Source organism: Amia ocellicauda, chromosome 20 (genome assembly GCF_036373705.1).
Source record: "Amia ocellicauda isolate fAmiCal2 chromosome 20, fAmiCal2.hap1, whole genome shotgun sequence".
NCBI classification, from domain to species: domain Eukaryota; kingdom Metazoa; phylum Chordata; class Actinopteri; order Amiiformes; family Amiidae; genus Amia; species Amia ocellicauda.
In genome coordinates, this window is record NC_089869.1 from 17,552,168 (window position 1) to 17,575,264 (window position 23,097).

General features: G+C 34.6%; 2 protein-coding genes across 2 annotated transcripts; both read left to right on the top strand.

The window, feature by feature from the left end:
• Nucleotides 1-2,464: 2,464 nt before the first annotated feature.
• slc18a3a (solute carrier family 18 member 3a) lies at nt 2,465-5,327 on the top strand. The gene has a single exon (XM_066693607.1). It carries the CDS (start codon nt 3,012-3,014, stop codon nt 4,590-4,592), a length of 1,581 nt encoding a protein of 526 aa, XP_066549704.1. The 5' UTR covers nt 2,465-3,011; the 3' UTR covers nt 4,593-5,327.
• A 1,748-nt stretch (nt 5,328-7,075) lies between these two features.
• Nucleotides 7,076-22,891, top strand: chata (choline O-acetyltransferase a). The gene is made up of 15 exons (XM_066693498.1): nt 7,076-7,293; nt 7,864-7,982; nt 10,373-10,564; nt 11,181-11,299; nt 12,240-12,293; nt 12,429-12,609; nt 14,307-14,484; nt 14,924-15,093; nt 15,233-15,333; nt 16,284-16,412; nt 16,817-16,939; nt 17,374-17,515; nt 18,064-18,126; nt 18,349-18,486; nt 18,657-22,891. Exons 2-15 carry the CDS (start codon nt 7,935-7,937, stop codon nt 18,924-18,926), a joined length of 1,908 nt encoding a protein of 635 aa, XP_066549595.1. The 5' UTR covers nt 7,076-7,293; nt 7,864-7,934; the 3' UTR covers nt 18,927-22,891.
• Nucleotides 22,892-23,097: the final 206 nt, after the last annotated feature.

The window sequence follows — 23,097 nt, forward strand, 5'->3', positions numbered from 1 at the left end:
GTAATGATACATCGTGCGCTTCTGTGTTTGACTGTAGTCGCCATATTATAACCAGGGCTGCAATAAAAACACCATCGCAGACCAACATTTCTGGAAAATATGTATTTACTGATTTTGTGCCGTCTCAGTCCCCACCCAATCCCGTTTCTCTCCAAAATAAGTGGAAACTTGCAACAGTTGTTGTTTTTGTTTGTATCACTGCACTTTTGCAATGCTTAAAAATGTAACTTGTGTAAACTGTTATTCGTCCTGCACATGAGCGTCTGCTAATTAATACATATTATTTTTTACTGTATATTTTTAAGAACCAAGTCTTTGCTTCACATGATTTTCCTTGGGGAGAGTACAAACTAAAAAGTGACTATAAAGTGGCTCGATAGTATATGCATTGATCTGGGTAAAATCATTATGCACATTTCACTAATGTAATTCACCATCACCTTGACAGTCCAACAAAAACCTAATTCCCCAGAGAAATCTCTGATAATATCTGCTCTGTCTCGGATAGAGAAAATGAACGAATCTCTGATATTATACATTTGATAAGATAAATGCAGGCAGAGAAAGGACTTGGCAAAAACCCAGAGTCGTGCAATCAAATTCACAGAGTGCACTGCCTGCATCCTTTGGGAATTATACTAGAAATTATCCGACCAATGACTTCTGATATTCTCTGTACTTTAAAGGTGGCGCAGACATAATATGTATTTTGTCCAGTTTAAAATAATATGTGACTTGCTAGCTTCACTGAAATGCTCATTAAAAACAATAGTAATATGTGATGTATTTTGAGGTGTTTAAAAATCTCACATGGTAATTATGTAATTCTAGTCTGTATTTCTGTGAAAGGTTTCCGTAATAATTCATGTTTTAGTAACACTTTACAATAATGGACAACAATTCTTGATTAATTAATGCCTGAATCCCACTGGAATAGCATATGCATTATACTAATATCATGCACTTCCACTGAGTTCTGATGTTGACCTCTAATCCCAAATTTAGGAACCCTAACCCTGACCCTAACCTAGATACAAATATGATTAACAGCAGAACTCAGATAAAGTGCATTAACTATTCATGTGTTATTCCTGTGGTATTCATACACCAATTCATCAAGGATTGGTGCCCATTACATTTAAATTATTTGGAATTAACTGGAAGTTAAATGGTTCCAAACGTAGTGTACTGACTTGCTAATAAGACTAATTAAGGGTAATTAAACGTATTGTGGTGTTAGCATTACACATATAGGCCTACATAGTATAATATTCATATTTATTTAAATGATGTATATTGCTAGAGGTGCGCAGCTGCCTGTCTGGGGAGAGAGGATGAAGATGGAAGTCTCCCTTACGAACTGAATGAATCGCTTGATTAATAGTCTCATAACATTTTCCTGACAGATAAGTCCCCAGTTGTTACAGTTAGGCAGACCACAGCATCTCTCACACTTACAGACAGGAGTCGAATTGGAAATATTTCAATTGTCAAGCATCCCTGGGGTGCCCCTGTACTGACTGTGTTACATCAGATGACGCTTAATGTTGTAAAGATTCTGCACACCTGCTGAAACATTGTTCGAATAAGCTCATTGGACATGCTATTTATTATTTGTTTTGTTCTATTTATCAAACAATTGGGTATATACATTTTTGTATTATTCATTACTCATATTTTAGCACACGCCCCTTTTCCAGCCTAATAATGCCTTTAGTTTTAATGCCCTACAGTGAATTCAAGCTTTTTGTTTCAAAGGTGACGTATTTTTTCCAAACCAAACTAAAACCCTTTCTTGTCAGGGGAGTTTAGGGAAAAACATAATAATCATTTTATTGCAAAAGGTGATATCATAAAAACACGCCTCACAGTATATGTGTTATACTAAATGCATGTACATGAATGAACAACCTCGCACAATAAATATAAACTTCTGTAATCTATGGTCTTTGAGAAAGAGTGAAAAAGAAAACGAAACAAAAGGATAAATAAAACTACCCTAGATTACAAGTATCCTTGTGTAAAATAGATGTTTAATCTCAAGTGATGTCCTTGATTAAATAATGGAAAAACATATAGCCTGTATCCGAGATTACAGAGAAAACCTTTTCTTTTAAAGTATTATTTGGCTGAACATCCAGTACCAAAAGTCAGTAAGCACAACACGTTTGTACAACGTTGCTGGAAGGTTATATTAAGGTTATGGTAGAAATAACGCTTCAGCAACGTCATATTTTAGCTGGGTGGACGCAAATAGGGGCGTATAGATGGTTAGACTGCACTCTACGTGTTCAGTTGTTTTTTTTCAAAACTCGACAGTCAGCTATACTGAAGTCAGTTTTGATTGTTATGATGGTACCCATCCCCTGGCAGTTAAATAATATGCTGTCCCTTGTTATTGGGTAAGGCCCTGCCATGTGTTAAATTAGCAAAAAGACGCAGCTGGCTAAGGAACCACTGGGGGGCAAGCTAGCAATGCGTCACAGCCCTTGGACAAAAAAGAAAAAAGAAAAAGAAAAAAGAAGAACCAAAGAATCAACAAACATGCGAGGCAAACCGTGCCAATGGCCACAAAACCAGGATTGCTGATCTCAGACGAGAACATACCTCGCAGTGTTACAGGTGGTGGAAGACATGCATTTCGGACGCACGCATCTCGGGTTTCATCAGGACTTTCAACTTAACAGACTCCTTTATTGATATGGAGGATACACAGGCAAACCCATAACTTGGAGAAAAAAGTAGACTTCTTCTGACGGGATAAGAAACCATGAAATAACCCCGGATAGCAAGGATGCATCACTGCGCGTCAAGTCAAGGCTGAGGGGAGGAGAGGGCTATGCAGAACTGTCACAGAGACAGGTAAAGGGGAAAAGTGCGCTGGCATCACAGGACTTTAGCACACGAAAAGCGAATATAAATGTACAGAAAGTACTATATCGGTTCAGTGTAAAAGAAAGGTTTGTCTGTGCTGCTGTGAAGAGGAAAGTTTCTTGAAAGTAGAGGGAATCATGGCTTCAGAGGGATCGCCCGGGCTGGCTAAATCCGCCGCAGTGAAATTATCAGAGATGGGCGAAAGAACTAAACGGTTAGGTACCGCTATGCAGGATCCTCACCGACAAAGACGCATGATTTTAGTAATTGTCTGCATAGCACTCCTGTTAGACAATATGCTTTATATGGTTATTGTGCCGATTATACCAGATTACCTTGCTTATTTAGAAGGTGATCAACCAGAGCAAGCCCATGTAGCAGTCAACTCAAGTTCTTCAATCAACAGTACCAGCCAAGGTAAAGTCACCAAGGACAACTTAGATGTACAAATTGGGGTTTTGTTTGCATCGAAAGCTATCCTACAGCTTCTAGTTAACCCCTTGAGCGGAACCTTCATAGACCGAGTTGGGTACGACATCCCACTTTTAATAGGACTAACTGTCATGTTTTTTTCTACCTGTATATTTGCCTTTGCCGAAAACTATGCCACTCTCTTCATTGCGAGAAGTTTGCAAGGTCTGGGATCAGCCTTTGCTGACACGTCTGGAATTGCCATGATAGCTGACAAATACACAGAAGAGTCCGAAAGAAGTAAAGCCCTTGGCATTGCGCTGGCTTTCATCTCCTTCGGAAGCCTGGTGTCGCCCCCCTTTGGAGGTATTTTATACGAATTCGCAGGGAAAAGAGTTCCATTCATTGTTCTTGCTTGTATCTGCCTAATAGACGGCATCTTGTTGCTGACTGTTATAAAACCTTTCAGTAACAGGACTAGAGAAAACATGCCGGTAGGCACCCCCATTTACAGACTCATGATTGACCCATATATTGCTGTGGTGGCAGGAGCTTTGACAACATGCAACATCCCCTTGGCCTTCCTGGAGCCCACAATTGCCAACTGGATGGAATCCACTATGAATGCCACCAAATGGGAGATGGGACTTATTTGGTTGCCAGCTTTTTTCCCTCATGTTCTAGGTGTTTATATTACTGTTAAACTAGCTGCTGAATACCCTAACTATCAATGGTTTTACGGAGCTTTAGGTATGGTCATCATTGGTGCAAGCTCCTGCACTGTACCAGCTTGTAGGAACTTTGGAGAGCTTATTGCCCCATTGTGTGGTATTTGCTTTGGCATAGCTCTCGTGGACACTGCCCTCTTGCCCACCCTCGCCTTTCTAGTAGACATACGTTATGTTTCAGTATACGGCAGTGTCTATGCTATCGCAGATATCTCCTACTCTGTCGCCTATGCCCTGGGACCCATCGTGGCAGGGCAGATTGTCCACGACCTTGGTTTTGTGCAACTGAATCTGGGTATGGGCCTCGTCAATGTACTTTATGCACCTGCCCTGCTTTTTCTCCGAAACGTGTGCCAAATGAAACCCTCTCACTCGGAGAGAAACGTCCTTCTGGAAGAGGGACCCAAAGGGCTGTACGACACCATAAAGATGGAAGAGCGCAATTCAAAGAAGAAGGGCTTTATTAGTTCAGCCGGCAACTGCATGCCTTCTGATGAGAATGGTATTGAAACTTTTAAAGGGCAACAGACAAGTAGGTCATTTTCAGAGGAGGACTCTTCTGGGCCAGAATACAGTTAAAATATTAAAAACTATAAAAACTGTAAACACACACACATACACACACACACCAGTTTTTGTGACTGTTGGATCAGTACCATGTTATGTACCGATGTGCAATATAAGATGTACCCTACCTTATCATGATTGTGTAACTAGTTACTTCCAGATTTCATTTTCATCAGTTTCTTCCAAAAGAACTCCGTAAAGCAATGAATATTTTTTTAATAGTATTTGAACAAGTCTGTAGTAAGAACATCATCCACCTAGACGTATAATTGGAGTATTGTGCAAAGTTTAATAAAGTTAAAGGTGTGTGCATAAATATTGTATATCATTGTAAAAAGTTAAATAAATATATATGTATTCCAAAAATATATTTGCATATTCAGGGACCTAAACAGAAATAAATATTAAATACTGTATATAAGTGTCACATGTTTTCGTATTCATACGAAGAAAACCAACGTGTTTTTTTTTTCTTTAACAATATTGTACGCTGTAACCATCTTGCCTGGTGTGTGCTGCTATTAGAAACATGCAATATGTCATATTAATCTCTGAAACACTTAGGATTACTTAAAATGTAATGTATCAAATTAAATCCTGAGTTTCAGTACCAGAGTGTCTGTATTCAGTGTTTATTATTTTTTAGATACTACAATTTCCAGAATGCAAAGTTGTAATATACGAAATGGAAACTGTAAATATGTTCATATTTACAATGTAAATAATTAAACCTGAAATGTGTAGGCATACACTTGTGTGTGTGAATATTTATCCTCAGATCACTAAAGCTGTGCAGAGCTTCTACATTTCTTTCCAGTTTTACAGATGGACTTTATTTTACATCTTTTAACATTTTCTAGAGCACCAAGTAGTTTTTTACAACACATGTGAAATCATGCAGGGCGAAACACAACGCTTAAACGGAAAAATGAAGAGATTCTCAATAACACTTATACATACATTTTAAACATCGGTATCATTACCACTTGAAATACAAACATTCCTATTATAATTAAAAATATAATCAACCGTGATGATATGAAATACCTATGTTTCGAGAGAACATATAGCTAAACCTTACAAGACAAGCCTTTAAAAAGTATGTATTCTACCAACTTCTTATTATTATTGTGATGATGATGATGATGATATTTAAACATAAGATAGTTGTTATCATTTAACAATTTAAATAGTTACTTAGACCCTACTTTAAACTAGGATTAGATAATAATTAAATCAGACTGAGAGATACATCATATTTCTCTCTCTCTCTCTCTCTCTCTCTCTCTCTCTCTCTATATATATATATATATATATATATATATATATATATATATATATATAGATAGATAGATAGATAGATAGATAGATAGAGTATGATATATCATACATACTGATGTAGCAGGAAAAGTGTATAATAATTAATAGTATTAATATATGGTCTTTGTGGAATAAAAGGGGCGGGACAAATTATGTTAGTGGCAGTCTTTATTTTACTATGAAGTCTTGTATCATGAAATATGTTTTTTTCTGGAGAAGCAACATAAATAACAATGTCACAAGAAAGCTTTGAACAAAACCAACGGTCGGGGTTATATAGTCTATTCATAGTAACTAAATTGAGCTGAGTGATGAAAAATCCCTTTCCATTTCCCATGAGTCACATTCGTTTCAGTTTGTTTTATAATCATATAAGAGGAACTAATATAAACTTTTAATTAAAGTCCGACGGAGCCCATCGATCCATTTGATGGATTCTCCCTCAAGAAACGCTGTTCTGTAAAATAACTTTAGAATGGCCAAGTCATTACCACGAAAATGTATCACAGGCGAACGAAAAACATGTTACTTCATTAGAAATATTTGCACATTTTAAATGTTAGCCCCCCCGCATCCATCCATAGTGTTTTTTTAAAAGTATGGATAAGTTATATTTGTAGGGGGAGACCTATTACTTAGACGAATATCAAACCAGTCAGTTGATCCATGAGAAAGATTTATCTATCTATCTATATATGTGCCAGCTGACTAAAAGAAAACATATATATATTTACTGACTGGTTCTTGAGTCATAATTCTGCGTTAACAAACCTATCAACATCAGGTATTGTATTGGTAATAATACATAATCACAGTGGTTATTGGGTTACTAAATATTAAACTTTTCGCATGCTATAGAATGCTGTCATGCACAATTTAAAATAAGTACGCAAATGTATATTGAATAGTTGAACTGAGTTAAAAAACTAACACCTGTTTTATAAACATTAACATCTATAATGCCTTTTTCCCTTTCACTAGCTGAGCTATAGCCAATTCTTTGGAAAACAGCTAGTGTGTGGAACTAATGCTATTGCACAGGGTTACAGCAGCTATTCCCCATTTGAGGTGGGCTGGAAAAGCAAGCTGTCATATTGTAAGACTTGCACGAATGGATGGCAGTGGGAGGAGTTGTCCTGCCTGCAGGCGTAGGTAGGGAGGGAAAGGCACCTCCGAGCATCTTTACTGAGCTCACTGAAGACTAGGCAATGGCTGGGATGCAAGGACCATGAAGAAGTGACTGCACAGAAACATCCGTCCAATTTGTTTGACTTTTCGTCTGTAGGAAGGAAAATGCTCGTTGTTCACTGGAGTCCATTTAAGCATGGGTGGGACTTTCAATGAAACCGAGTAGCCTCCGTGTTGGTCATCTTGACTCTGCAGAACTCTTCAGGTAAGTACGCTAACATACTAAAAGTCTCAACTATAAAACTACTGTTTATTGTTCATGACTGAGTTAGTAACAGGTGAATAAATGTATCATAGCACTCTTAAATGTTAGGTTGTTTCTGCATCTCAGTGCACAACCTGCGCTTTACTTTTGAGAAATTAGCACAATTATAGATGGTTGGTTGCTCAAAGATTAAAATCAATCTGTGGACACTGTCACCTTTTGTAAGCAAGTTTGATGTCTTCTTAAAGAAACCTTTTTCTATAAGAATGTATGACAAAATTATTTTTTAAATCGTTTGTGAACAACACCCAGAAAGCCCATTCGGTTATTTATTTCTGGGAAAACAACGTCGTGTACATCAGATTAACTTCAAAAGTGATTGACAGGCATCTGTGTTGATATGTGGTTTACTCTCATGATCCGTGATTTAGATCAAGCGTGTGTGCCAGTATTGGAGTATCACCATTTAAAGAAAGTTGTAAAGACGTGATCATTTTATGTTATTTCCATTTTTTTTTCGTATTGCATTTCGATTTCAATGTCTCCCCCTTTTTTCTTCTCTTTATACAGACATAGGGAGTCATCCTCTTAGGACCGCAGCTCCACAAGTCTACTGGTTTGACTGGTCTCTAACTTCAACAATGCCAGTTCTAGAGCAAGAGACCCCAAAAGGCCGTAGGGACAGTTATGTAAATACAACCCTTATTACTTTGTCTTCAGTCGACAACATTTTCATCATTTTATAAGATCTGGAATACATCATGTATTGTGTCTCTCACATTTTACACGGGAAGCTTTAGGTACCATTACATCCTATGTGTGATAAGTAAAGGAGTTATTGAGAAACCTATCGAAATAATTGTAATTTTGTGATTAACTGTTTAATCATCTGTCACTTACATGTTATAAGCACAAATGGAAACCAAACCTGTACCACATTTTTGCATATCGCTAAATTCGGTTACATTTAAATAGGAAATAAATAGTGTGTTATGCTGAAAAAATAAGATCCATGCATACATAAATAACAAGTACTTGATCAGAAAAAAACAATTTCTGCAGGTCTAGTTGGCAGATACTTGTAATTACAATTTCAATTGAATATGTGTTAATATGCAAGTTAACAAAACTGATAAATACATTTCTGTATGCCAAGTTTCTAGTTACTATGGCATTCATACAGCCATGTTACAATATCAATGCATGTGAATCTGATTATTTTATATTCCCAGGAAAGATTAAGCATGTCCAACCTTAGCCTCTTTCAATGACACCTTGTGAGCCTTAAACCCTTCACTGGACAGAATGTTCTTTTTATATTTGTTATTTCAGCATTAAACTAATTAAACACATTAATTAAAATAATTTGAATGTTGTATTCCTTTCATTAATAGATATATGAGGGTTGTGTAGTAACATAAGTTTGTAATTAGTCTTTTTACCTAACTAGGATATGTCATATTTTTAGGCCTGATTCTTGTAATGTGTGTAAACAAACATAAATGCTATATTTTAATTTACTTTCCCAATATTGGTATCCTCAGGAGAAGATCCAGGCAATTTCTAAGTCCTTATGTATACTTTCACGTCAAGTACCACAAAATGTACACAAACATTATAGAAACACAGTGTTATTTGAGCAGTATCTACTTGTGAATTATTCACAAAAACACACCATGTTTACTTTAAAGCAGCAAGACATATATTGTTTTGGCAAACATTAACTGCCATTATGCTGAAAACACATTGAAGTAATTGGTATGTACTTATCTTTACTTTTGAACATGTAATTAGTGATATCTAAAATATCTGTTTGCATTACCTACAATGCTGTTCCCAAGAGTTTGTAAAATGTGAGACTCCTAATTAAAATCATATATACTGTATATTTAACAGTTTGAAGTGAGTTTCATCATCATTGTCATTGTCATCATCATCCTTGTGTAAGCCTTTTAAACCACACTAATACAAATGAAGGAAGTATGTAGTTTATTTGATTTTTATACTGACCTGCAAATATAAACAATTTTGTTTACATGCCTATTAAACATTTTCCCTTTAAAGGACTGCTGGGAGTTCTTTATTACTTCTTGTAATATTTTATTAATGTTGGTCTGTGATGAGTATTAATTGTGAAATAAGGATTCCATGAATGGATACAGTGGCAGAAACTGTTAGCAAGTGAACTGATTAAATAAACAAATAAGGGTTGTCCTTGGAAACTGGAATGTTTTAGACAAGAAATCAAACTAGAAACTTGAAGAAGAGTGAAATAATTCCTGCTTTTGCATATTGTTATGTCCAGCACTTTGCAAATGTTCTGCTGTTAAGTAACAGTAAATATAATAATTGTTTTATAACATAAATATAAAATGCATAAGAATAAGAGAACATTTTTAATGTTTTCAAGTTGAGTTTTTATATTGTTTTTTAATATCCTCATCAATGCTTTTCAAGTTTATTAAAAATCCTGAACCTTAATATTTAACATCAAATATTGTATTTGTATTCTACAAAAAGCGAAATTTATGTTGTTTATTGTGGGAAAGAATATCTTTATTTTTAAAATATCAGTAATATAAGTACTAATACTTATACTAAGTACACTTTTTCATAACTATACCAAATTTTAATATTTGTCATCTGATATTTCCAGTCAAGAAAATATGTCCACTCGCTACATTTAAAAATGTTATTTTTTAAGAAACGTAAATGAAGGGTTTAATTAGCAGAATTTGTATTTGCATAAAACAACCAGATTACTTCTAAAAAGGGAAACGATAGCAGAGTTTACCCTTGGGCTGAGGGCTTTGAAGAAGCATTCTTTATGTGTCTTAAAGCGAGATATATATAATTAATTGATTGCTGCTCTGAAGATACAACTTAAAAAAGAATGATGAAAGAAATCAAAGAAAGAAGTGTAAAGTGTAAAGGCCTAAATATCTTATGAGTGCAATATTTAAGCCAATGCAGACAACAGAATCATTGGCATTCATACCTGGAGTGAATGAACCCTACTCCTCATGTTTATAAAAGCACCTGAGGTCAATTAATGTTATGGGCATCTATGTTTGGTTAGGTATTGTGCAAGCTGCCAGTTCCGTCATTACAACAGACTTTGGACATGTACCTGAAATGCATGAAACACCTTGTGACTGAAGAACAATTCAAAAGGACCAAAACCATTGTGGAGAAGTTTGGAGCACCTGGAGGCACTGGAGAACAACTACAAAAAAAGTTACAAGAAAAGAGGGAAAAAACGGATAACTGGGTAAGGGCTCAAAACTTTATTTTCAGTTATGCACATTTGAAAAAGATTTCTGTAGTACTTTCTTAGCTACAGATTTTGATGGAATGAACGGTTTCTTATTCAATAAAAAATAAAAAGGTTGACTTGCATCCACACTAGTATGATTTGTTTGTATTGAATATTATCTGTATTTAATAAATACCACTTACAGACTGTACAAAATCAATCACATTCATGAAATGATGAACAATAAGTTTGCACATGCTGAGGTTCTACTGATAACCAATGTACCATCCATCAAAGCTGACAGTGCATGTTTGTACTTAATAAATGCGAGTACAACTTTCTCATTTTGTGCAACAGATCACTTGCACAATTCACCTGCTTTCAGTAAATCCAATCCATCAAAAACACTCAGTGGTCACCTGAGCATTAAACTAGTCCTGTAAAATCTATCAAATCCCAATTCCTAGGCTGCCCGATTACTTAGCTTTCCACTTATTTCCATATTTCAAATTAATCTAGTGCATGTTGCATTCCTAACTAACCCAATCATGAGTTAGTATCCAATTTAGTTGAAAGAAAAAGAAAAACACTAACTCAACATGTCTGTCAATACATGTTTTTAATTTCTCAGGTGTATGACTACTGGCTGGAGGATATGTACCTGAATAACAAATTGCCGCTTAGTGTTAACTCCAGCCCTGTCATGGTCTTCCCTCCACAAAACTTCAAGGACCAAAATGACCTCCTCAGGTACTAATTGTAATTGTAATCATCCATTCCCACTTTGCATTGGTGGTTTCATGAACAGCATGTAAAACAATGCATTATGGAATATGCGAGGAACAAAATACTCTTATTGGTTTTTCATAGTAAGTCTTGAAATAATCTCCTTTAATATCTATAATTGCCTTAGCGTTTTGTTGTAAATCCTCTTTTTATTAAATGATCACGGGATATTTTAAGGTCAATACCATATGTACTGAGAGAAACCCTAATTAAATTCAATAAGATAGTTTAATTCGATGTGAAGGGTAAGCTGTCAGTCTGTTTCTATTGATCTGGCTTTCTGTACCACAACCTGATGAATTAGGTAAGACATAAAGACTAATGCTCCTATCTGTGTTTTCTGTTACTTGATACACTTACCCTCTCCGTCACACAAAGAGCATGCTCTACCATTCCTCTAATTTGTCCACAATTTAATTATGTTTTCCACTCTGAAAGACAGGGAGGTGGAGAGAGTTGTTATAATCTGTGGCACAAATCTACGGTCTGAAGACTGCGAGAGAGTATCACTGAGATTCAGATATACATATACAGAAATGTAGCATTTGAAGCTTTCTTTCTGAGCCTTTGAGATCACATTAGAGAGTAACACAGTCTAAATTTAAAGACAAATCAAAAGGGTAAATCCATACCAAAACTGGAGTTTGATTATCGAGTTCTTTCAAATAGAAATGTCAACTATTTATAACATCAAATTGGTACTAGAGAAATAACCAAATACCTCTCTTATCTACATACTTTCTGAATATGAAATAATAACTATTAGATGGTTTGAAGTGGCTAATATATCTTGAGACTAAAAACTGCTTCATGTGAATGTGACAAAATATATAGATGCATTAAAAAATAAGCTTAAATTCAGTGTAAAAGTGCTGATCTATATATATCGCTTTTTTGACTTCAGGTTTGCTGCTCACCTAATTTCTGGAGTGTTAGATTATAAAGCTCTACTTGATGCGTAAGTTCCTTCACATTTGTTAAAAGGCATGTGGATTAATTTGGGATTAATCAACAATGGGAGGTTATTTGAAAATATATATGTTTTGCATTGCAGTGGAATGTAACTGTGCTTCATTGTGCGTTTGTGTCCCAGGCGTGCCCTGCCAATAGACTACGCCCGAGGTCAGCTGGCCGGGACCCCTCTTTGTATGGAGCAGTATTACAGACTATTCTCCTCATATCGCCTCCCTGGGCTGACAAAAGACACCCTGGTTGCTCAGAAGAGCAGTGTCATGCCAGAGCCAGAGCACATAATTATTGCCTGTAAAAATCAGGTTAGAATCCTTTATTGAAATATGAAGAACCTGTGTACATTTCATTTCACATGTAATTACTCATTACAATTCATATATATATATATATATATATATATATATATATATATATATGTATCTGCTTGTGTGTATGTGTGTAAACCATGTCCATAAATTTGAATGTGGCTCTTCTGAGAAAATAGACGATGCTGATTTATGCTGATGATGTAAAGAGTAAGAAAACATAAATAACAATTGAATGAATATGGACATTTTTATTACACTGCTTTGACCAAGTCATGCAGAAATGCCATTATGCACTTCACATGCATGAGATTAGAAAAAAAAAGACGGGCTTGAACGGGTAAATGAAGAGGGCTTACCTTGAGATCCTCTGAGTGGAAATAAATACATGCCATGTGAAGTCTTCCCCAGAGTGCACCGAACATATAACTAAGTTGTTGTTGATTTAATTTACCGGGTTGTCTAAAAGCTTCTGTAAGAGACAAGGGGAGTCAGTGTCACATTCATTATCTTAAGTGAAATTTAGATACTGTTGCTTCTCCCTCTTTCCAGGATTTTGTATGTTTACACTATAATATCATCACAGAACCCCTCTAGCTCTGTGCATAACATACATGTTCATATGTTACATTGATTTCAAATAATATAACTGCAAATATTATAAAGAATATTAATTAGAATATATTATAGAGAAAATATATAATAATATTTCAGGATGTGTGATTAAATAGGTGTCTACAAAACCTACAAATTGTACAAATTCCAAAATATGTTGTTTGTTTATTACTGAATTATTTCCTTTAGCATTAGCTTAGAAAAAAACAGCTACAACTGAAATTCTTGATAAAGAGAAAATATTACAGTACCATGAGAACACCTCAATTGTTCCAGTTTCTATTGAAATGTATGCGGTTTTAAAGTCTCAATGTACTCTGAAATTAAAGCATAGAACAAATAAACAATTGGAGATAAAAATAAATAATGGAATCATTTTATTTAACAAAATGTAACCCCTTAAGCTGACCCCCTCTGGTACCCTGAAAAGGGCACCAAATCCGTATGTTGTCTGTCAAGTGTTTGGTATCAAGTCTATTTGCAAAGAAATCCGATCGAAACGGAGTGATCTGTGATCATGATCGTTTACCCCCCGGGCTCTGAATGATGGCGGGCAACACGGAAACTGTAAATCAGATGTGTTTGAGAATTAAACGAGCTGGTAGCCAAGAGAATAAGCTTTCAAAAGATGTGTGCATTGTATGAATACAGTGTAACTTCTATGCACAGGAGCTGCGCAACACTGCCAAATAATGCTGAAGAGGGTGTAGTAACACAGTATGTAAACAGTATATATATTTTAAGTTTTAGGTCATCTAAACTTTTTTTTATAACCTCTGGCAATTTACCGAATACCTCAGGTTATTCACTGGACTTGAACTGCTTAAATTTCAATAAAAACTGGAAAAATGGGGGTGTTCTAAAACTTTTGACTGGTAGTGTATATATTAAATCACTAACTAAATATAATGCTCAATTATAATCTACTTTAATTAAATACAGTATTCATATTGTATTCTGAAGTAATTTAGCCAAGTTTAACAGATAAGATGACCCTACAGATGACCCACTGTCAAATATTTACCCGGTGGCTGAGTATGTTGTCATTTTCTTACCTTGGATGTTTTTTCTCGTTATAGTTTTTTGTTTTGGATGTCGTAATAAACTTCCGACGCCTCAATGAAACAGATCTCTTCACTCAGCTGCACAAGATAGTGAAAATGGCGGATAATGAAGAAGAACGCCTCCCTGCACTTGGTCTGCTGACTTCAGATGGGAGGACTGAATGGGCCGAAGCTAGAAGTGTTCTCATGAAAGGTAAGACATATCACACATGTCAATTCTCTATATACACTCAGTTCAAAGTCTGCAGCCTTCAATATACCTTTATAGATCAAGTTTCTATAGAATAATTTGTAAGCCCTTAACATATCTTGAGCCCCGGGGGAGTTCATAGCAATACATCTCAGTTTCTAAACTCATTTAAATATGTTTGTTCTTAATCATTAGAATATTTTGCCAGTGCTAAATGCAAAACCGCAGTGTAGGTGCATTTGTACATGTTGTGCATTACGTTTAACACTGTTGTTCTGAAGCAATAGTTGTACAATTCGTTACAATTTCAGAGCTATACTTTTGAGATCCAAATCTGCATTGATGTAGTTTAACTCCAACATACCAATTATACGTTCACTTTTGCGGTGCATGGTATAAAAAAAACTATGCAAAATTCAAACTTTGTTTTGGAACCCATCAGATTCCACCAATAGAGATTCGCTTGATATGATTGAAAGATGTATATGCCTGGTGTGTTTGGATGAACCTAGTGGGAATGAACTGACCGATACTAACCGAGCTTTGCAAATGCTCCATGGAGGGGGCTATGACAAAAATGGTGGAAATCGTTGGTATGACAAGCCTATGCAGGTAAGAGCCATTTTACCTCTGAAAGACATATATGATAGGTCAGTGTGATGATTTATTGTAAATATGTGTCAAATAGATCAATTATATATTTAGAATAGTCTGATAATCCAAAGCTTTTGACACCGTGCCCTTGTTTTAGTTTGTTATAGGTATGGACGGGGCCTGTGGTGTTGTGTGTGAACATTCCCCATTCGAAGGAATTGTACTAGTACAGTGCACTGAGCATCTGCTCAAGTACATGTAAGTCATTCAAGGGAAGTTTGTTAGCTACAAAAATTTCACGATTTGTTTTTTCTTTGGAAGAACCTTTTCCCAAAGTTGAAAACAACATCTGTGGACAGAAGAGACTGCTTTCAGTTATGAATTATCCAAATCATAATCATAAGAACAACAGGAAAATGCTCCACAGACTAGACACTGTTTTTGGGCTTATCGGGGTGTAATGTATGTCTAATTGCTTCCTATCAAATTTGGGGGAGTCATTACAAAGATTTTAGCATTTGTAATGGTTTTCAGATCCAGTTTCAATAGGTTTTCATATTGTAGAGTACTCTTCTGTCATGATGCCTTAGGTAGGATTGTTAGGTGACGCAGTATCCTCACATAAACAGAGGCGATCAATTCTAGATGTAGTAGCTTTTCCACTCTTCAAAATATACCCAGAAGCAATTTTGTTGATTCATTCTCCTTTGATACGGTAGTAAATTAAAAACAGACTGCTCTATTTTTGTCACTATAAGTTACAATCAGAAATATTGTCTGAGTCTGCATTTTTCCACTGGCTTTGTTCTGTGCCAAAATTCCATTAAGGGGACAAAATACTGGTGTTTCTAGAGTTCAGTGACAGCTCAGTTTGTTCATATGAGGACAGTGTTGTTCCTTCAAAGCTGCAGGGCATTTGTGATGGTGATGTAATCTAACATTTTCTTCCAATAAAGCCTTGGGAAGTCGAAACATCTACATATTTCTTGTGACTTACAAAATTGAAAAATGTAAAAAAGAAAATGAGCAGTATCTGGAAACAGTTGGGGAAACCCATATCCAAGTCATGACATCATTATAATTTTTTGGAGATTAGACCTTTTTAGAATATATTCAAATATCTGCATAGATTGTTAACTGTGTTAAATCACAATGTTGTTGTGCAATGAGATAATTAACAGATACATGGGGGGTTGTATACTGTACAGGAAAAGCAGTCCATCCAAGCTGGTGAGAGCTGCAAGTGTCAGTGAACTCCCTGCTCCAAGGAGGTTACGTTGGAAATGTTCCCCCGAAGTCCTGGACCTTCTATCATCTTCAGGAAATAAGCTTCAAAGGTAGCTACTCAGATATTTTAATTGATTCTAGAATCAACTTACAAACACTTAGGGCAGTTTGTGATCTATGATTGCTGCAGAAAATACTATTCCTTTGTACTATGAAATAAAATCATCTTTATTTTAGTGGCCACACACTAATAGAAAATTACAATACAGCGCTCAATGGAGGCTCAGTTCAATTCAATCCTGTTCTCAATTTACTGAAGAGAAGTTAAACCTAATTTCCTATTTGATTGTATTTTAAATACGTACTATACAAATACATTGTAGGGACTGTACAATTGTATTGTTATGTTACAATATAATATATAATAACACTTAAATAAATTAAATAACCGTAATCTGTAAAATAAATTGTACCATTAGTAATTCTAAACAACACTTTGCTGCTTATTCTTCAGGCTGGTGAGAAATCTTGACATGAATGTATACAAGTTTAAAGTGTATGGCAAAGAATTCATAAAGAAGCAGAAAATGAGCCCTGATGCTTATATTCAAGTTGCTCTACAACTGACATTTTACAGGTAGGAGTGTGTGGTTAAGAATGCATGATTAAATTAGTGTCATATACAATTTGTAGTATTTGTGACCAAAAGAAAAGCATAAACTAAGGAATATTTTCTAAATAGAATGGATTAAAGGTATTTCAGATGACAGATTAAGACAAATGTAGCAATGTTATATATTGTTTTCTTGTTATATGTTTGTGTTTTACTGGAATCAGATCTGACTGTTACCTTACATAGATTTTATAGGGGAATCAGCATATCCCAAATGCTAAGAAATATATGTATATTTTATCAGTTAGGTCAGTGGGTTTGAGATGTTTCAGGAGCTTTTAAAATTATTATTAGTATTATAGATACATGCATTTAAAATAAATAATAAATACATTTAAGTAAATGGAAATGTAGAATTATGAATGAAGGCCACTTTGTCTTTATTACTGTTTGTGTAGATGTCATGGAAAGCAGGTTTCTACCTATGAAAGTGCTTCCATACGTCGCTTTAGAGAAGGGAGAGTGGACAACATCCGGTCGGCTACCGCAGAAGCCCTGGCATTTGTAAAAGCCATGACTGACGGGAAATCCTCAGTCCCTGTATGCCATTTTTCTTCCTTAATCCCAATTAGGTCCCTTCTAATTGTATTTATCCTTGTGCTCTTGCTCCCTGAAATGAAATACACAGAGCAGCATTTTATCATCAGCCTTTTTTAGATTTGTATACAAAACAAGTATGTTAAAATTCAATTTGGTCATTCATTCACTAAAAGAATCTTATGCCTAATGAAATCTTAGTTTTTTCTGATTGTATATTCATATTAAATACATGTAGTAGGGGATTAGAGGCAATACACTATGTTTTTTTTTTATCAATAACAGCTTTTATAATGTACTGAATTTTTAAAAATATATTTTCTTAACTTAATGTGAATATGCAAAAGGAGTATAATTTAATTATGCTAAAAATATCTACAAAACAAAATATAATGTGAGTATCTGCTTTCTGAGTGCTTCTGGATTTTTTCAATATGGAACATGGTTATCTATGAAGTTGCATTATTATTTACTGTTCTGTTTATTCTGTTTAATGATTCTGCTTTTTATCTAGTTGAGATATAGGAATTGATTAATATTCACTTGTCTAGGATTCTGAGAAGATGCAGAGGCTATGGGATGCAATTAACGCTCAGACCAATTACACTATCCTTGTGAGTATTAGGACCATTTCCTGGCTTTGTTTGATCATCCATCTAGGTAATAAAGACATTGGCTGGGAGACCCACTAACGTTGTTCGATGTATATCAGAGAACCACATTCTCCAGTGTTTCAAATTGGAAACCATACTAAACGTACTCAACTTTTACTCTTCACAACTCTTTATTAGAGTATTATTTTCATTATTCTGATTCCTTGTTTCTTCTTCTTAAAGGCAATAACAGGAATGGCAATTGACAATCATTTACTTGGATTACGAGAGGTGGCAAAGGAATTGAAAATGGACAAGCCAGAAATATTCACGGATGAAACCTACTTAATAAGCAATCATTTCATTCTGTCAACTAGTCAAGTGAGAGCATATTTATTTATTTAATTACTTATTTATTCATACTTACAGTTATGTAAATGTCCACTGATAATTTGACATTAAATATTCAATGTATATTGAAAACAGTACTAAACTTCACCTGGTGTCATTCCACTTTTTATTTTATATCCCATCTCTTATCTACTATGCAGGTTCCCACCACAGTAGAGATGTTCTGCTGCTATGGTCCTGTGGTTCCCAATGGCTATGGCGCATGCTACAATCCTCAATCCGATCACATCATCTTCTGCATTTCGAGTTTCAAGGATTCTAAAGAAACCTGCTCTGACAAGTTTGTTAAGGTCCTTGAGGAGAGTCTGGTTGAGATGAGAGATCTATGCAGTAAGTGCAACTCTCCCACCAAGCCTGCCGATCGGAAAGGTGCAGCGGCCAAACCAATTAAAAATGGAAGCAAGCCATAATAGAATGAGGTAGGAAGTAATTACTACTTTCATCCTCCTAGTCATCAGTCTCGCTAAAATATCTATGAGAAGATGGTTCTTCACATATTCTTTGTTTTTACAACATACATTTTAAGTATGTATCCCCAATTCATTGTGGGGCATTCATTATATTTTTTCAGTATGTACTATATTTAATATTGTGTGAAATATATGTATTTATGTATCAATAGTATTTATTTTAATAGACATATTTAAAGAAAAACTGATCAGCAATAGAGAACATTTACAGAATTATGACAGACAGTGTCTAGCACAGCGGGATCTGTGCTAACATTTGTGGTCTTTTTCAGTCTGTACTTCCAATAGACATGAGAGTCCATGCTGTAATGGACCAAAAAGCCATTCAGAAACAAAAGGCAAAAGGCAAAAAACAATGGTTTTCAATGGCTTGAGATATTATGTGAAGCGAAATGGATGATTCAAGGCTTTATACACTACAGCAGTAGTAAGGCGCTGTGCAACAACATTGTGACAGGTGCCCTCCATCTTTATGGTTATGATTGTGGAAGACCCACCCTCCGTTTGTGATCATGATTTTTAAATTTCGGCCTGCCATTGCGTGTGTGAAATGTGTTTGTTTGTTTGTTTGTATTGTATATTAACTTTAACATGAGATATTTCCAAGTACATGTTATATTGCTGTTTTGTTCAGTTGTTTTGTTTTAGCTAGTGTATGATTTGGACTCATGCACAGAGCAGGCAGCAGAGAAACAGTGGCACAGAAGGAGCACAGGCCCTGGTAGTGTGCTGTTGTGTCTTAGATAGCAGCAAACAAACACAGACTGGAGAGAGCAGAAGGTGCAGCAACCCTAATAAAGTGGGAGCAACTAATGACCACATCACTAAAAGGCCCAAGCCCCTTAGCGAGGCTCGCTATCACTACACTACCCTCATAGTTAATACACAGCTGCATACTAAACACAGAACGCATAAGCCTAATAAATAATGCATCATAATTGAAATTTAGTTGGTTAAATGATCGCAGAGATTGCTTGTTCCTCCATGATATACCAATATCAGCTGCACAGCTTAAGCTTTCTGGCAGTCCTCTTTGCATATACCAAACAATTCCAAACAGTAGATGTTTTTTGAAACACTTTTGTTGTATGTTTCAATTATATTGCATAACACTTTGCTGTAAAAATGCGAAGTGTTATGCAATATAAGTGTGCATGCCAACCGATCTAGTACACACACAAACCAATATAGTACACACACAAGCCAATATAGTATGCAGGCAATCCAATGTATTATGGACTGTTTGGCCCCCCATACTACTGCCTGCTCTGTGCACTAATGGAAATCATACACTCCCTATATATCACTAAAAGCAATATAACATGTACTTTAAAAGAGCTTTAAAAACTAATTATAATCGTAAACAAGGGGCGGGACTTCCTGAATCATAATGGGGGTGGGGCACCTGTCAACATGTAGTTTAATGGGTTGGTCCACTATCCAATGCTTTGAATGGTCTTTGGATTAGTTGCAATCCTATTGTTTTTTGAGAAAGTTTAAATAACATCAAGCTCTGACAGAATTGTGGTCCATTCCGATTGTAGATTACTTTTATGTTCATTAGATACAAAGTTTACTAATAGTTGTGCATTATAGTGTCACATATGCTGCTCTACATTTTGTCTCAAAATGCTTTGTAGTTTATAGTTATTTAAAGCAATGCATTCGTCACTGCTTGTTTTTACCCATCAGAAATGTTTCAGCTGCCAAATTATTATTATTTGTATTATTTTTGTATTTATTTATTTATTAAAAACAATAAACAATACATATACAACTTTGAACAGGCTGTAAATCCCTAAATATTTGTAATATCATGGAATAGATACTGGTTGTACAATCCCATGTGAAAGTGATACATTTGAGACACTACTTCTAAAATAAAAATGTATTTACCAAAGAAGATATTATTATAAAGTATTACTACTATCAATAGGGTAAGTGCCAATAAGAGATATGAATTGTACTTCTGTGTAATATAGCATTGTAAATATTGTTTCGGAAAACTGAACAAACAAACAAAAGAATGTAAGCAGTGCAAACTTAAGTGTATTGCTGATCATAGTATACAGTATGTAGTAAGTTCTAGTATGTTGTGTTTGTGTCTTACAATTGAAATTTAATGCATACATGTAATTAAATTAATGAAAATATAATAATGACACTTTGGGAGTCATTGATACGCATGGAATGGATATGTTTTATTTAGAAAAAACATGATAAACTCATAGAAAACAGTACATTTCATAAGCTGTACAACTCACCTTTAAAGCATATCTATTATGTGAAATATGTGAAATACACAAATACATATAGTGTTTTATTTATAGACAATGAGTGTTCATTAGGGGTTCTGTGCAATATTGTGTGAATATTACCTTGACAGAAAAAAAAACACTGAAGAACAAAATCTGTACATGATTTTATATTCCAAGGGATGAGTACTGTGAACTGGTTTATCAATGGTGTGTTCTGTATGAAATATGGATTTAGTGGAGTACCTTATACAAGTAGTTTATAAAAATATAAGAGCCATTGGTTAGATGTGTACTAATAAAAATGTAATATAGAGAGAAATATATATGTATGTAACTATGCAATATTTAACAAAACACATTCAAAACATGGTGTTATATGCTCAATGCCAATTAATACATGATATCTGGCTTCAGAAACATTTTATGTGCACAATAATTCTTAGCACACAATATAAAAAGTATTACATGTATCTTGTGTGCTGCTGAAAAACTCCTTGTGTATCATGTGCTTATATAAAAGATACCTGATAAAGAAATTCAGATTTTATCTATTTCCTAACACAGTTAAATTAAGTACTGGAATTCACCACTTTTATTCATTCTAAATTGTAACTGAAAGTTGTTTAAGCATGCAAACGTAGGTATACACTATTTCTAGAAAATAAATTAATACAAAAGCAGTAACTAGTGTAAATATCAATATTGTATATGATTATAGCATATGTTTGAAATGACATATGCTATGGATACATAATATTATGATATTTAATCAATTATTTACTGTTGAATTTATTTGTTTAGAAATATACTGCATATACATTAATTTGTGTGCTAAACCAGATTTTAGGGGTGCTTCTACAAAGGTATGAATAAGTCTGGCGATCCTGTTATAATATTTACATCTTTAGTTGTAGATCATGGATATTTCAGCCACATCCACGTATTTGGTTAAAAGACCTTTCCATTTACCAAATCACATTGTAAACCGCTGCAACAGTTTTAGTTTTTGTTACTCATAAGAAGTGAGATCACTTAATATTCTCACCCTGCTACACTTTGAAAAACTTTTGTTTTAAAGGCTGTGTTTGGCATATGAAGATGCAGTCAAAATGACTGTGTCTCTGTATTCTATACTAATATCTAAAAATCTAATCTAAACAATATGTATAGTTACTGAGAGAAAACTCTGTAACTATCTGTGTCATTATCTATATATATATATATATATATATATATATATATATATATATAAAGTTTATAGTAATACTATTCATTTCACATTTTGGCCCTTCCATTGCTTAAAGTATTTATTATCCCAAGAAATAGACACTTTAGTGTATTAAATTTGACAGGGCTTTCCTTTTCAAGGCAGCAAGCCAAGACCTCCTTAGAGAGACTAGGCCTTGTTATGTTGCTTGTTATGTTGTAAGGAAGGAAATGAGTAACATTTTAGATATTTTATTCAAAGTATTAGAACAATGTCATACTTCTTATTGTGCTATTCAAACATGTCATATTTTAGCAATGTTTATTTTTTGTAAGAAATTAGTTCATAGATGTATTTTTAGCAATAAATATTATGTATTAAATAAATATACTACATTTTGTATGTATCATGTCAAATATTGTACTGTCTGAAATATTGTAATTTGCTGGTATTACCATAAAACATGTTCATATATGAAAATAAAATAAAATGTAAAAATCATACCTTTATTCAATTATTTATCAGCTGCATACCTTCTTAATTATATCTATCAGACAGAGGAACAGTGCCTTGAATGAACTACACTGGCATTGTCAGACCCTAGTGGAATATACTGCATTTACAGAAATAGTTTTTTTATTTAATT